The following is a 12,896-nucleotide window of genomic DNA, read 5'->3' as shown; positions in this document are numbered from 1 at the left end:
TGCCTGCTGAGCTAATTGCCTAAAACTTTACCCTGGGTCCATCGACTCCCTGCTCTCCCATCACTGCGGCCTCACTGTGAAGGACAGTTTCCTACCAGCTTTTCATCATATCACTCTCTACAGCCAGAGCAATCTTTTAACATCCAATCAGGTTATATGAAAATTCCAGAGTAGGCAAAAAACAAATGAACGGTTTTCTTTGCCTGGGGAGTGGGGAGAGGCAAAATGAAGCTACTGCTTTGGGGTGAAGCTTCTGGGCTTATCATAATACTTTCAAGGTTTACCCATTTTATTGCACATATCAACAAATACTTCGTATTGTTGAGTAATAGTCCCTTGTATGGATATATTATGTTCTGTTTCTCCATTTATCAGTTGATGAACACATGAGTTGTTTCACTTTATGGACGCTATGAATAATGTTATTTAAATTAGTATACAAAAAAAAAAAATCCAACTAGGTTAACTTCTTCACTTAAAACCACTTCTCCCTGACGTCAGGATAATCCTCTCAGTGATCTGAACTGACTGTCATTTCCTTTCTGGCTTCCTTCTCCCTGCTCCCTCCCCCACCGACCCATACTCTGTGTCCCAGCCAAAAGAGTTAGTAGGCGTTCCCAAGAGAACCAGGCTTTTGCAGATCCCCAGGCCTCGGGCTCTGCCGGTTTGCTCTGCCTGCACTGTTCTCCTTCCTTCTCTTTCATGAACTCAACACTCACTCCTCCCCTAAGTTCTTAGGTCCAAGCCACATCTCCCCTGGGGAGACCTTCCCTGACCAACTCTCACTCCCGTGCCAGCGAGGTGCCCACTCCATATTCGTGGACATGCGTGGTGTGGCTCCCCCAACTCAGCCATCAGGCACTATAATCACTGTTTAGCTCAGTCTCACTCACTGGGTAGAGAGGAATTTGAGCACAATGACTATGCCTTTTTGTTCTGTGACTGGGAGTAGTGGCCAGGGTCAACCACGGAGAGCCCAGGAGGTCCCGGCAGAATCCCCCAGAACAACCCCAAAGGACAGGAGAGAGTGCAGTCAGAGGCTTCAAACCGAGAGGGAATGTGTTTCAGAAGCCAAACAGGGCAGTCACAGCAGGAAGGAATGGCCACAATGTCAAACGCTACTGAGAGGTTAAGTAGGACATAGTTTAAAGCGTGTCCACTGGATTCAGTAACCAGCAGGCCACTGGCCACCTCGGGGACAGCAGTGTGACCGGAGTGACAGTGACAAGCCAAACTGCAGGTGGCAGGAAGGCCAATGGGGGAGAACAATGTGAAGCAGCTGGGAAAATGAGTCTTTTAAGAATCTATGACAACATGAAGGTATCATGCTAAGTGAAACAGACCAGTCACAAAGCAACCAATACTGTGGGCTTCCTCTCATATGTGGTGCCTAGAGTCACTGAATCCAGAGAGACAGACAGCAGAATGGTGGTTGCCAGGCCTGGGGGGAGGGGCTGGGGCAGGGAGTTAGTTGGCGTCTCATGGGCACAGTTTCTGTTTTACAAAAAGAATGTTCTGGGTGGTGGTGGTTGCACAACAATGTGAAGGTACTTAGTGTCACTGAACTGCACACTTAAAAACGGTCAAAGTGGGGACTTCCCAGTGATTCCCCTGGTCGGAGAACTGCATCCTGTATGGCACAACCCCTCCCCACACCCCCAAAAAAGGTAAAAAAAATGTTAATGGTCAAAACAGTCAATTTTAGGTTGTGCACATTTCACTGCAACTTAAAAAAATAAAAAAGCAGCATTGCTGTTAAGATGAGATCAGAGGTGTTTTGTTAGCTTTTTTTTTTTCCCCAGAGGCAAAAAAAACTTCCCATGTCAGTAACTTGCAAAGAGTGAACTGGTCAAAAGGGAGACAGAAGGATTAACCTGCGGTGTGGAGACCCCGAGAAGGATGAGCCTGGGGCCAAGGACAGTAGGAGGCAGGAGGGCAAGAGAGGAGGAGGTGGAGGAGGAGAAGTTGGTTTACTGTGGAGGGAAGATGGGGTGGTCAAGAACCAAACATTTTAAGAACGCTTCCATCTGATAACCTTCGTTTTTCTTTGAGGGAGGTCTGGAGAGAGTGGGGAAGGTCTGAAAAAGCTGCCGAGGGGATGAGAGGAGGGCTGTCCTGCATACGGAGCCGGGTTCCGTGAGGCGGCTCCCGGGTCTGGGCTGGAGGGACGGTTCTGGAGACAGTGGGCAGAGGCTCAGACCGTGACCCCCGGCAGACCCCGTAGCTGAGTGCACGAGGAGAACAGAGTCTGAACCCCAGGTGAAATTTACCAAGGAGGAGGGACAAGGAGTCCCGAGCTGAGAATGCTGGGCAACGCACAGCTGACGCGATGGGGAGGGAAGGAAAGATGGGCCCAAGGACGCTGGGGAACGAGGGGTCGAAAGCGGGACTCCTCAACCAGGACAAGAGCAGGCGCAGGTGGAGAAAGGCCTTAGCGGAGGCACGGATTAGGAGACTGAGGCCAGCAGGGCAACAGTCCCGACCTGGGGCAGCTTCAGGTCCCTGTCAGGCTAAAAAGGTGGCTAAAAAGAGAAATCCAATCAGAAGAGACCTGGGTTCTACCCACAGGGGAGTTTCTGTGTGTTCTTCCTCCCTAAGGCACAGATAATTAAGATGATCTTTGATGAATCTTTCCGCTAGATTCAATCTTCTCTTTACAGCATTCCTCTTTTTCCCTTCAGGAAATCCCTTGTGATCTAGGTACTATCCCATTTTACATCCTCATTCACCTACTTTTGTTCTTATAAGACATCTAGACTCATATTAACTCTGTTCTATACTGAATAGGTGGGCTGGTAAACTGCAGAAGACACAAAAGCTCGTTAACAACTACAGACAGGCAATGATTCATTTTCCAGGGTCAATATCACATGTTAAAAACACGAGTAAAAAATTAATCGTCATTGTTTACCCAAGTCTTTCAAAGGCCAAGTGTGGATATAGTTTATCACCCTGTTTAAATGACCTTGAGCAGGCCAGTAACATAAAGGAGGACTTGAAAAGAGCTCCAGAGTAAGGAAAATTAGAGGAAATTGTTCCTTTTTTATGTAGGCTAGCTACCAGTGTGAAATCTATTTTTCATTTCACTTGTCTTGGAAGTAGAAGTCTGTCCCACACACCATCGTCTTGCTCCAAGGAGGGCAAGGACAGATCGAGGCAGCTGTCCTTCCGGGGTTCATGCAGTTGCCATACAGCCTCAAACAACGTCTCATTTAATGTTTGCCCACCACGGCTTTCTCCAGCATAACATGACAAGGAACCAGATCACCACCACTTCTGAAACAGACTGTTTGCTCTTTTGTTTGAGCTGATGGAGAACATTTCTGACCCTCCATCTTACTGAATCATGCTGCAACAAGTTACATCTATCACGTGTTACCATCACACAGGTCCAGAGGGTACCTCAGCAGCACATCATGTGAATATCAGAACAAGCGGCAGGGGATAGATAGGTCAGGGTGAGAGCAGCACTTGGAGGGTCCGCTTTCAATCCCACCTGTGTGTCCTCTGAATGTTGTGACCAGGGTGCAGTTTTCTTGCTCCAGTTTGAGGATGGTTACTTGGCCTGACTGGTCACCAATGAACACATGCCGGGTTTCAACATCAAATCTATCATGTAAGCATTAAGGATTGTTTCTCAAAAGTGAGTGGATGGACTGACCGCCCCCCACCTTCCCACCAAAAAAAGCATAAATGTAAAAGAAAGGTGCAAATCTCACATGAGGAGAACCTGGATATAATGCTGGAAGACACAAAAAGTGGAAGTAACTAAGTGGAAGACATGCTATATTACTGAACAGTGGGACTCAACATGATAAAGATGAGAATTCTGACAACATGAAATTATAAATATAATATAATCCCTGCAAAAATTAATTTTTCCCCTTAGAATTGGATATATTCATTCTAAAGTTCGCATAGAAAAATAAGCAAGCAAGAAGAGCCAAGAATACTCTGAAAATAAGAGTAATGTGGCATTGTGACTGGGGGAGGTTAGCCCTAAAACATGTTGTAAAGTTTCTGAGTGTGCTACTTAAATAGACAGACCATGGGAACAGAAGAGAAAGTCTAGAAATAAGCCCCAAAGCATGTAGAAATTTAGTACATATCTGATAAAAAGCTGGCTTTTCAGATGAACAAGGAGAAGATGAGTGAAAAATAAAGTTGGCACATGCTGAGCAGTCACTTGGAAAAATAAAACAGGATCTGTATTCTTTATATGCCAGGATGAACTTCAAACGAATGAGGGATCTAAATGAAAAAAATGAAAAATATAAGTTCTAGATGGGAGAGTTCCCTTCTCACCTTGGAGTGGGGAAAGCTACCATTCAAAAACACAAACAACAAGCAAACACCATAAGCAAGGCACAGACAAACTGGAAAAAATATCTGCAACTGATGTCACAGAAGGTCCAAATCGCTAATATAAAAAGAGCAATTAGGAAGAAGACTACAAACCTAGTTTAAAAAAAAAAAATGGGCAAGATACATGATGGATAGCTGAAGAAATGAAAATGGTGCTTTGCGAAAAAAAGAAAAAAAATAACCTAGCAGGCTTGACTGGTACCCTTTGAAATGCTGCTATTTCAAGATTGGCATGGCGTCTGGGAACTTGAAATTTGGGAGCGTTCCCACCACTTTAACAGACAATAGTGGCTGACTGTGCCTTAACTGGGTAAACAATACAATTTGTGCCAAACACCTGCTTTCCTTCTGGGAGCCTGGAATTCTGGTCCATGCAGGAAGAGGCTGCCTATGTGACTGGTCTCCAGTAACAACCCAAAGCCATTTCTGGTTGGGAGCGCCCAGCAATGCTACTTGAACAGATCTGCCTCAGAGATGCAATGGCCAAAATAAGAAATGATATCCCATAACGCAGTAAGAGCTAAAGTTTGGAAACGATCCAAAAGTCCATCAAAAGAGGACTTAGTGAATATGATGCGTGCCTGGTTGCTTCAGTCATGTGCCACTCTTTGCGACCCTGTGGACTACAGAGCCTTCCAGGCTCCTGTCTGTGGGATTCTCTAGGCAAGAGTACTGGAGTGGGTTTCCATGCCCTCCTCCAGCGGATCCTCCTGACCCAGGGATCGAACCTGAGTCTCTTATGTCTCTTGCACTGGCAAACAGGTTCTTTACCACTCACCTGGGAAACCCATTAACTATGATACATCCAGCCAAAAGAACCCTACCCTGCTAAGAAACTTGACATGAAATAATTTCCAGGATATTTTATGAAGTGGGGAAATAAAGCTGAGGTATATGAGAGTTTATATGCTACCCTACCTTTATGTAAGAACAAGAGGGAAATATAAGAGTGTGTTTATGTGTGTGCGCGCATGCACACACTTGTGCACGTGCTTATATTTACAAAAGGAAACACTGGAAAGATAAATTAAGATTGATTAAAAATGGCTGTTGGGACGTTCCTGGTGGTTCAGGGGTTAAGACTCTAGGCTCCCAAAGCAGGGGGCCCAGGTCAGGGATCTAGTCATCAGGGGTCAGGGATCCGTGGTCAGGGAACTAGGTCCTGCATGCCACAACTAATGATTCTGAGTGCCACAACTAAGACCTGGCACACCCAAACTAAAGAAAAAAAGAAATTTTTTAATTAAAAAAATTAACTAAAAAAATTTTTTTAAGTTTAAAAATTAAAAAAAAAAAATTTAAATAGCTGCCTATGGAGAGAGGAGAAAAAAGCTGAGCAGACAAGGGTGGTAGTAAGAATTTTCTCTCATCAGGTCGTTTCCATGATGGAATCTTGTAATTATTTTACATATGAAAAATATTCATAATTTAAAAAAAAAATCCCCCAAACTGACAACAAAGAAAAATCAATAAAGCTACTATCAACTTCCTGATATAACCACAGAGCTAACATAATTATTTCAAGTCACTTTAAAACACAGCATTTTAACTGTATATTCTTGGTGGAATATATCCTCAGGACAAAGAAAACAACAAAAAAACTTAAAATCTCATTCAGTGGTCCTGTTATTATAATACTGTATCATTATTTTGAAACAACTTAAATATACCATGCTGGTGCTCAGTCACTAAATCATGTCCAACTTTTTCAACCCCATGACAGTAGCCCTCCAGGCTCCTCTGTCCATGGGATTCTCCCGGCAAGAATACTGGAGTGGACTGCCCTTTCCTTCTCCAGGGGTCTTCCCAACCCAGGGATCGAACTCAAGTCTCCTGCACTGGCAGGTGGATTCTCTGCCACTGAGCCACCAGGGAAGCCCTAAATACACCATGGGATAAAGCAGAATAAGGAATTACACTGATGCTTAGGAACTAAGGTTTTCAGCCCAAGACAAAAGAATCAAGTACAAAAATGAAATAAAAACTCTATAAGGTGAAATCTGAATTAAAAATATTATATACTGATGATTTATTTTCTTTTTTAAAAATACACATACACGTACTTCCTAGCTATCTCTGAGTACTGTTCCTCACTAAGAGAAATGGCTGAGTCCAGGACTGGAACAGGAAAATACCAGACGAGCTTAAAACATGTTGTGTCAAAAACCAAAAATGCTACCAAAGGCGAGTGGGGGGTCTATCAAAAAGACACAGGAGCCAATATGATGTGGCTCTTACTGGCCAAAGATGGGACAACATGAGCATCAGGAAAAAAAAAATAGAAAGGGGAAGCAAATTCCCTGGCGATCCAGTGGTTAGGACTCCACACTTTGACTGCCAAGGACCCAGGTTTGATCCCTAGTCAGGTAAGTAAGATCTCACAAGCTGGTCAGCACAAACAAGAAAAGAAAAGAAAATTTTTAAAAAGAAAGAAAGTTGGAAAAGGGGAGCAGTTTACTGAAATATAATGAATATATTATTAAAAACCAAACTAAGAGTTATAATAATGCTCAAAACACAAATCTCTACTGAAGGTAACCAGGGCATTAAATGTCTGCTCTAAAAATGAGCAATTAAAGAGAAATAATTAAGAACTTACATTGCTTTTCCTGTACTAATTGTATTTCAGGATAACCAAACAGCTGTAGTCAATGAGGGAAAGTTCTACTTTATAGAAGAAATCCAACTAATAAATGCAGAAAAAAAAAAAAAAGGGATTACAATCACCCTTTTGCAATCCTAATGAAAGGACTGGATTTGGGAAAGGAAAAGCAGTGGATGAAACCACCCAAGGACAGGCTGACGGGGAAGACTGGCCTGCAGGCACCCCGCTGCCACCACAGAACCACTGATCAATCTTGCTATCACTGGAAGGGTGGTGACCCGACATGCCGTGCTTCCTGCTGAGAAGCAGGATGAACCACACAGCACAGCTAAGTGTTCTGACCAGAAGCTGAATCTGAACTGAATCCAGATAGCAGAGGCCACTTTCAGTTTACACAAAAACTGGGGGGAAAGGTAGGAAGATGAACAACTTATCTGACATCACGAGGAAGCAGAGGTCACTCTAGAACATGAGACTCTAAAGGGGAACTGACTTGGTCCCCTCAACAAGGTACAGTGGCATTAAAAAAAAATGTCTGAAGGAAGACTGGGAAATTTAGGAGATGCAGCAACCACATCCAATGTGTGGACCTTTTCTGGACTTGATTTCAAACAGATCCACTGCAAAAAGCCACTTCTGAAACAATAAGTTAAATTTGAAAATGTATTAATTATTCAGTATTATCAAGGAGTGATTATAAACTTTAGGAGTAATGACACCACTGTGGGAAAAGGTTCATATTTCTGAGAGATGCATAATGAAGTGTGTAAGGATAAGAAGACATAAGGTCTGGAATTTGCTTTAAACTACTCCAGGGAAAAGAGACAGAAAGGGAGAGAGGACCCACAGTGCATTGGAGCAGTAAGTACATAGTGTCCACCACACTATCTTCTTCAATTTGATACGTGTTTTAAAATTTTCATATTAAGACATTTTTTTTAAGCGAAGGAGAACAAGCTATAACAAATTCTTCTGGTCTCAAGAATAGGGAGAAAAGTTATCAGATATACATGAAAAAATATTAGGATTTACAAAGAATAAAATTGCCTTAAATTTTAATTATCTTGATTAATTATAAGGACACAGATGAAAAAACAGATGCAAGTCTTCGCAACTTTGGGAAAATAATACACACAAACACACACACACTCACTCACTCACATATATGGATGCAACACAAGCTATTTGGAAGACGGCAAAAATAAAATTGTAAAACCTCAAAGCCAGAGTGACTGGCATTTAGTATGACATGAGGAAATATGAAAATCAAGATAATCTTAATAGCTTTTCAGTACTCTTTCCCCAACCAGGGATAAACAGAAGAGGGTGGTACCTTGGAAATATCTCCAACATGGGGGAATTCTTAAGATGCAGAGTACCTAAATTATTTTTGTGGAAGCATGACCAAATGTGACCAAAACTTGGTCCAATGACAGAATGAAGGATGAGGCTAGATAAATGTAAAGACCAGTAACTGAAGTGGGGGAGGAAAACAGTTCTATTTCCTATGTCAGCCTGCCATGGGACCTTCGGGAAATAGCTCCATTCTGCTGTATCTCGTTGTGCACAGGGCTAGCTCAAAGATTTAAAAACCCAAGTTCTAATCCTGGTTCTGCCAGGTAACCGTCATGTGACCTCAAGAAAGTCTCTTAACCTGTTGAGCCTCTGTGATGCATTCTACTCTGAAAATTGAGAATTAGGTCTTTATGTTTTGCTAGGGAACAAAGTAACATTATGTAGAAGCACTAGGTAAACACTCAGGAACTGCAAATATCAGATATTTTCTTCTTTTTCCTCTCCTTCGCTTCCTTATTACTATTATCATTGTTGTTGTTGGTAATATGATAGCCTGGCTTCCCAGGTAGTGCCAGTGGTAACGAATCCACCTGCCAATGCAGGAGACCCAGGAGATTCAATCCCTGGGTCAGGAAGATCCCCTGGAGGGGGCAATGGCAACCCACTCCAGTATTCTTGCTTGGAGAATCCATGGACAGAAAAGCCTGGTGGGCTCTTGTCCATGGGGCTGCAAATGGCCGGATACGACTGAACACACACACATAATATGATAGTTCACTTAATATTTGAAGTGTCAGATCTTCAGCCAAAGCAACAAAGATTTTGAGGTGATTTCAAAACTGATAGTTCAATTTGTGAACTGGTCAGTCGTTTTGTCATCCTTTGCTTCCTCTACCTGAATTTTGGTTACTTTCATTGCATATTTACTTCGCAAAGAGGCCTGAAAGAAGAGGAAAAAGACTATATTCCCTCTGACTTATTCTATCACTTGTTGGCTTGTTTGAATGACTGTTTAAGATGCAGATGGGAGAGAATGAATTTATATGTAGATTTTTATCTACACCAGCAGCGTCCACTATGAAGAGAAATGGGGGTCATAATATTATTCTGAACATCTTAAGTTATTTCAACAGATCTTCTTTTCATTACCACTAACCACCCCCCCAAAAAAACCTGTAAGTATAGAAGACAGCAGAAAGAAGGGGGGGCGAGGTGGTGGAGGAGGGGGAACCATGAAACAAACGGGTTTAAAAGCTGGATTTCAAGTGAACCCCAGTGCTGTATGCGTTGCTTATTAACAATCTACGCACCAGGCGGCGCCCAGGAAAAGCCCTGCAGCCTGGGGAAGTCACATGGTTCCCGGCTGAGACTCTCTGGCAAATTCAGCATCGTTATGCATCAGTGCACAGCACTGGGAAAATACCAGGTAGACATACACTCCCAGGAGCTAGGGCTGGCACTGTGACTCCAGAACTGGAGCTAGGGAGGTGAGGGGAGTTTTCTGGAAAGGCATCTCTGCAGTATTGCAGCTCCCTTCCAAGGTTGGACTGGATGGTCATTTACATGGGGGAAGGAAGCCTGGGGCTTTCACCACACATCAAAGCTTCTGCTAGCCCATCACATGATTTTTTTCTGCCTGGTTAAACCACATGGTGTGACCAAAGGAAACAGCTGAAAAATGAAGATGACCTTTGGAGATGCCTGAACAGACGAGTCAAAGGCTATAATAAGTCAGGACAAGTTTAATTCTGTGTATTATGGGTTCCCTCCCCTACCATTTTCAGATAGTTTAAAAAATAAACTTCATAAGGGCAAGATCTGTATTTCTTTCTATGCTCCCCAGCTTGGTTAGGTGATACAGAAGATACATCACTAGGCCTGGCTAGTGAGAGAGAAGCCAGAATGTTAAGAACAAATTATATTGATGCCATTGGTTCTTTTCTCAAAAGGGTAAAGCAGTTTAACTGCTGGGAAAACCCAGCAGTCCACAGCAGAAGACCTGGGTTGTGGTGGTGATTTTCCTTGATACCAGCTGGGGGGCTGCAGAGAGAGGCATGTGACCCACTCTGGGCTGTAGCTGGCTCATCTGTAAATGAGAAATTGGACGGATGATCTCTCAGGGAGATCTAATCTGAGCACTACAAGAAATCATTAATCTACTGGCAGGAGAGATCATGTACTTCAATTCAAGCATTATGCTTGTCTGAACTGGCTTTTTAGTAAGTAAAGCATGGAGTTTCTTTTATTAACCACCCTCTCAAAGATAAGTCGATCTTGATTTCCATTCCTCCTCACCCTTGCTTCTGGTCTTCTTGGTAACTTGCCACTTTTAAAACTTTCCATATGGCCATTCTCGGTTTCTTCCTCTTGCCCTTTCAGTAGGAAAATAAGAGTGACATTAGCCTAAACACACACACACACACACACAACACAACTGCCACATGTCTGCAAGGAAACAGCAAGGTATTCTGTCAGATGCAAATTACTGAATAGGCATTTTATATATATGAGATGAAAATCTGAAAGAAAGTCTTATTCTTTCATCCAGCTTTTGCAGGCAAGTAATCTGTTTATAACTATTTCCTCATTTGTCAGAAGGTGGAGAGATTCTATGCTTTTTAAAGAAGAAACTCAGGGCCCCTTCCTTCTTACAATGGTAACATCACCCATCCAGGTCTCACACTTGTCAGGCCCATGTTCACTGGTGCCCAGAGCGCTGGATGTGAGGATCACCCATCATTGGCAGGTATGCACAGTGAGCACATGGACCCTGGAAGCTTTGGAGATAAGAGTTAGTATCATTCTACACATTCTGGAAAAATCTGGTACCTGGAACAAAGACTTGTACATAGCATTACAGTGTTCAGTCAGCCTACACTGGTCCCAGCATGGTAGCTTCTCAATAAATATTCTTAAAATGAATAGGGATCCTGTGGTTCTTCTGCCAGGCACCAAAATGCGAATGTTCCCAACCTTAATACCTATGTGTAAATTATTTCTGTACAAAAATAAAAGACTGTAATTCAGTGACAGCGTTATCTCCGTGTTCCATAATCTTTCTGACGGCTGAGGCTCACAAATCTGGGTTGTGTGCTGTGCAGATGTCAGACTCTGCTCACGGCAGACCCACAACCTGCTCAGCACAGACTGTTATTTCAGGTGAAATTGATTTACCCCACCTATGTGAGGACCCCTGACAATTTACGTGTTAGGACGGTTTATAAGCATCTTAATCAGCAGGGCAACTCAGCAAATAAAACACAAAACCTTCAAGGTGCACATACCCAGAATGCTCATGAAAGAAAGAAGTCAACAGCTAAGTTCCCACCAAGGGATTCTGTCCAGCAAAGGATACTGCAGGCCTGAGGCCACAGCACTGGTGCGATAACCTCCCAGACGCTGCCCACTCTCGGAGCAGTGCCAGGCAAACTGCTTGTCCTGTCCCGTGCTCAGCACCCACTCCAGCTCCAGGACAAACTGGATCATCGTCACTCGGCTCTGATGCGCTGGAAACCAAGAGACAAGAAAACAACCCATCAAGCATCCTAAACGAGGTGTGGTCCACAGAGGGGCAAGGTTGTCTCCTCCCCTGCCCCAGCGTAAGCTAAACAGTAGATATCATGGCAAACGCAAGCTAGAGAGGTGGTTCTCATCAGGGGTACAGCCCTGCCCCTGGAGAAGACCACATCGGAGATCCTATAAGAAAATGTTCCCATAGCCCAAGGGCCGGGGGCCACCTCTTTTACACTTGTTAGAACTGCTGGTGTAGAGAAAGCCAGATCACTGCGACTGCAAAACACGTTAGGAACGATGCTCTCCCAGTAAGTTACTGGGTCAGTTTATTTAAGCTTAAGAAAAAAAAGCAAAGAGCATTACTGTCCTCCTTTTGATGAAGGCTGGCTTTTAAACCCACAACAAAGTTCTACATGAATTTTCCATGACAAATCAAATGCTTGGAGCTTGGAAAGGACAGAATTATTCTCAAGGGCCACATTAAAAAAAAAGAATGAAATATCCCCTACATCAAAGTATACATAATGAGACAATGGGAGCAAATTTCCCAGGGTCGCTCAGAAATAAGGGTGCCACCATCACAGAAGTATTGCATCACACACTTTCAGAGTTAGAAGACACTATTCACGTCCTCGACCCCTTCTCCCTGCTTTACATGTGTGCAAACTGAGGCAGGATCAAGTCGAGGAGTTTGGTCAAGGTCTCATGGCTTCTCAAGTACCAAATAAAATCAGTAAAATATTTGCTTTCTTCTTCTTATACAATTCCAGGAGGAGAGGTATGGGGGTGTCCATGGCCACTGAACAGAGCTGACTGGAATAAAGAAAGATTGAAGTCCTGAAACTTGGACCTCACCAGGCTACCTGTGCCCAGGAGGTGGCAGCCTGGTGGGTGAGAGGAGACACCCTGAGCGGGACGGGGTGGCAGAGAAGACATCAGCTTCCCATTTTCATCATGAAAACAGGACGAGACATGGATGGATCAATGCAGCTCTATCAGCAGTAACAATAATACTGCCAATTTCTGAATGTCTAACAAGTGCCAAGGCCTGAAAGATATTCTCTCATTTAGTCACTGTAATGACTCTGCAAAGCTGGGGGGCCTCTTGCTTTTACAC

General features: G+C 43.4%; 1 protein-coding gene across 6 annotated transcripts in view; it reads right to left on the bottom strand.

Annotated features, from left to right (window-relative positions):
• WDFY2 (WD repeat and FYVE domain containing 2) overlaps positions 1–12,896 on the bottom strand; it is a 179,498-nt gene that overhangs the window by 38,173 nt on the left and 128,429 nt on the right. For all 6 annotated transcript variants that reach the window (XR_006338920.1, XR_006338923.1, XR_006338921.1 and 3 more), the window contains exons 5-6: positions 11,622–11,772; positions 3,497–3,609 (exon numbers count right to left, since the gene is read on the bottom strand). Coding sequence is in view for 1 of the 6 variants with exons in the window: in XM_043892182.1 (XP_043748117.1) it covers positions 3,497–3,609; positions 11,622–11,772 (264 nt within the window). In the remaining 5 variants the exon portion in view is untranslated. The remainder of the gene's footprint in view (positions 1–3,496; positions 3,610–11,621; positions 11,773–12,896) is intronic.

Source organism: Cervus elaphus, chromosome 30 (genome assembly GCF_910594005.1).
Source record: "Cervus elaphus chromosome 30, mCerEla1.1, whole genome shotgun sequence".
Taxonomy (NCBI): Eukaryota; Metazoa; Chordata; class Mammalia; order Artiodactyla; family Cervidae; genus Cervus; species Cervus elaphus.
This window is presented reverse-complemented; position numbering and strand designations above follow the sequence as displayed.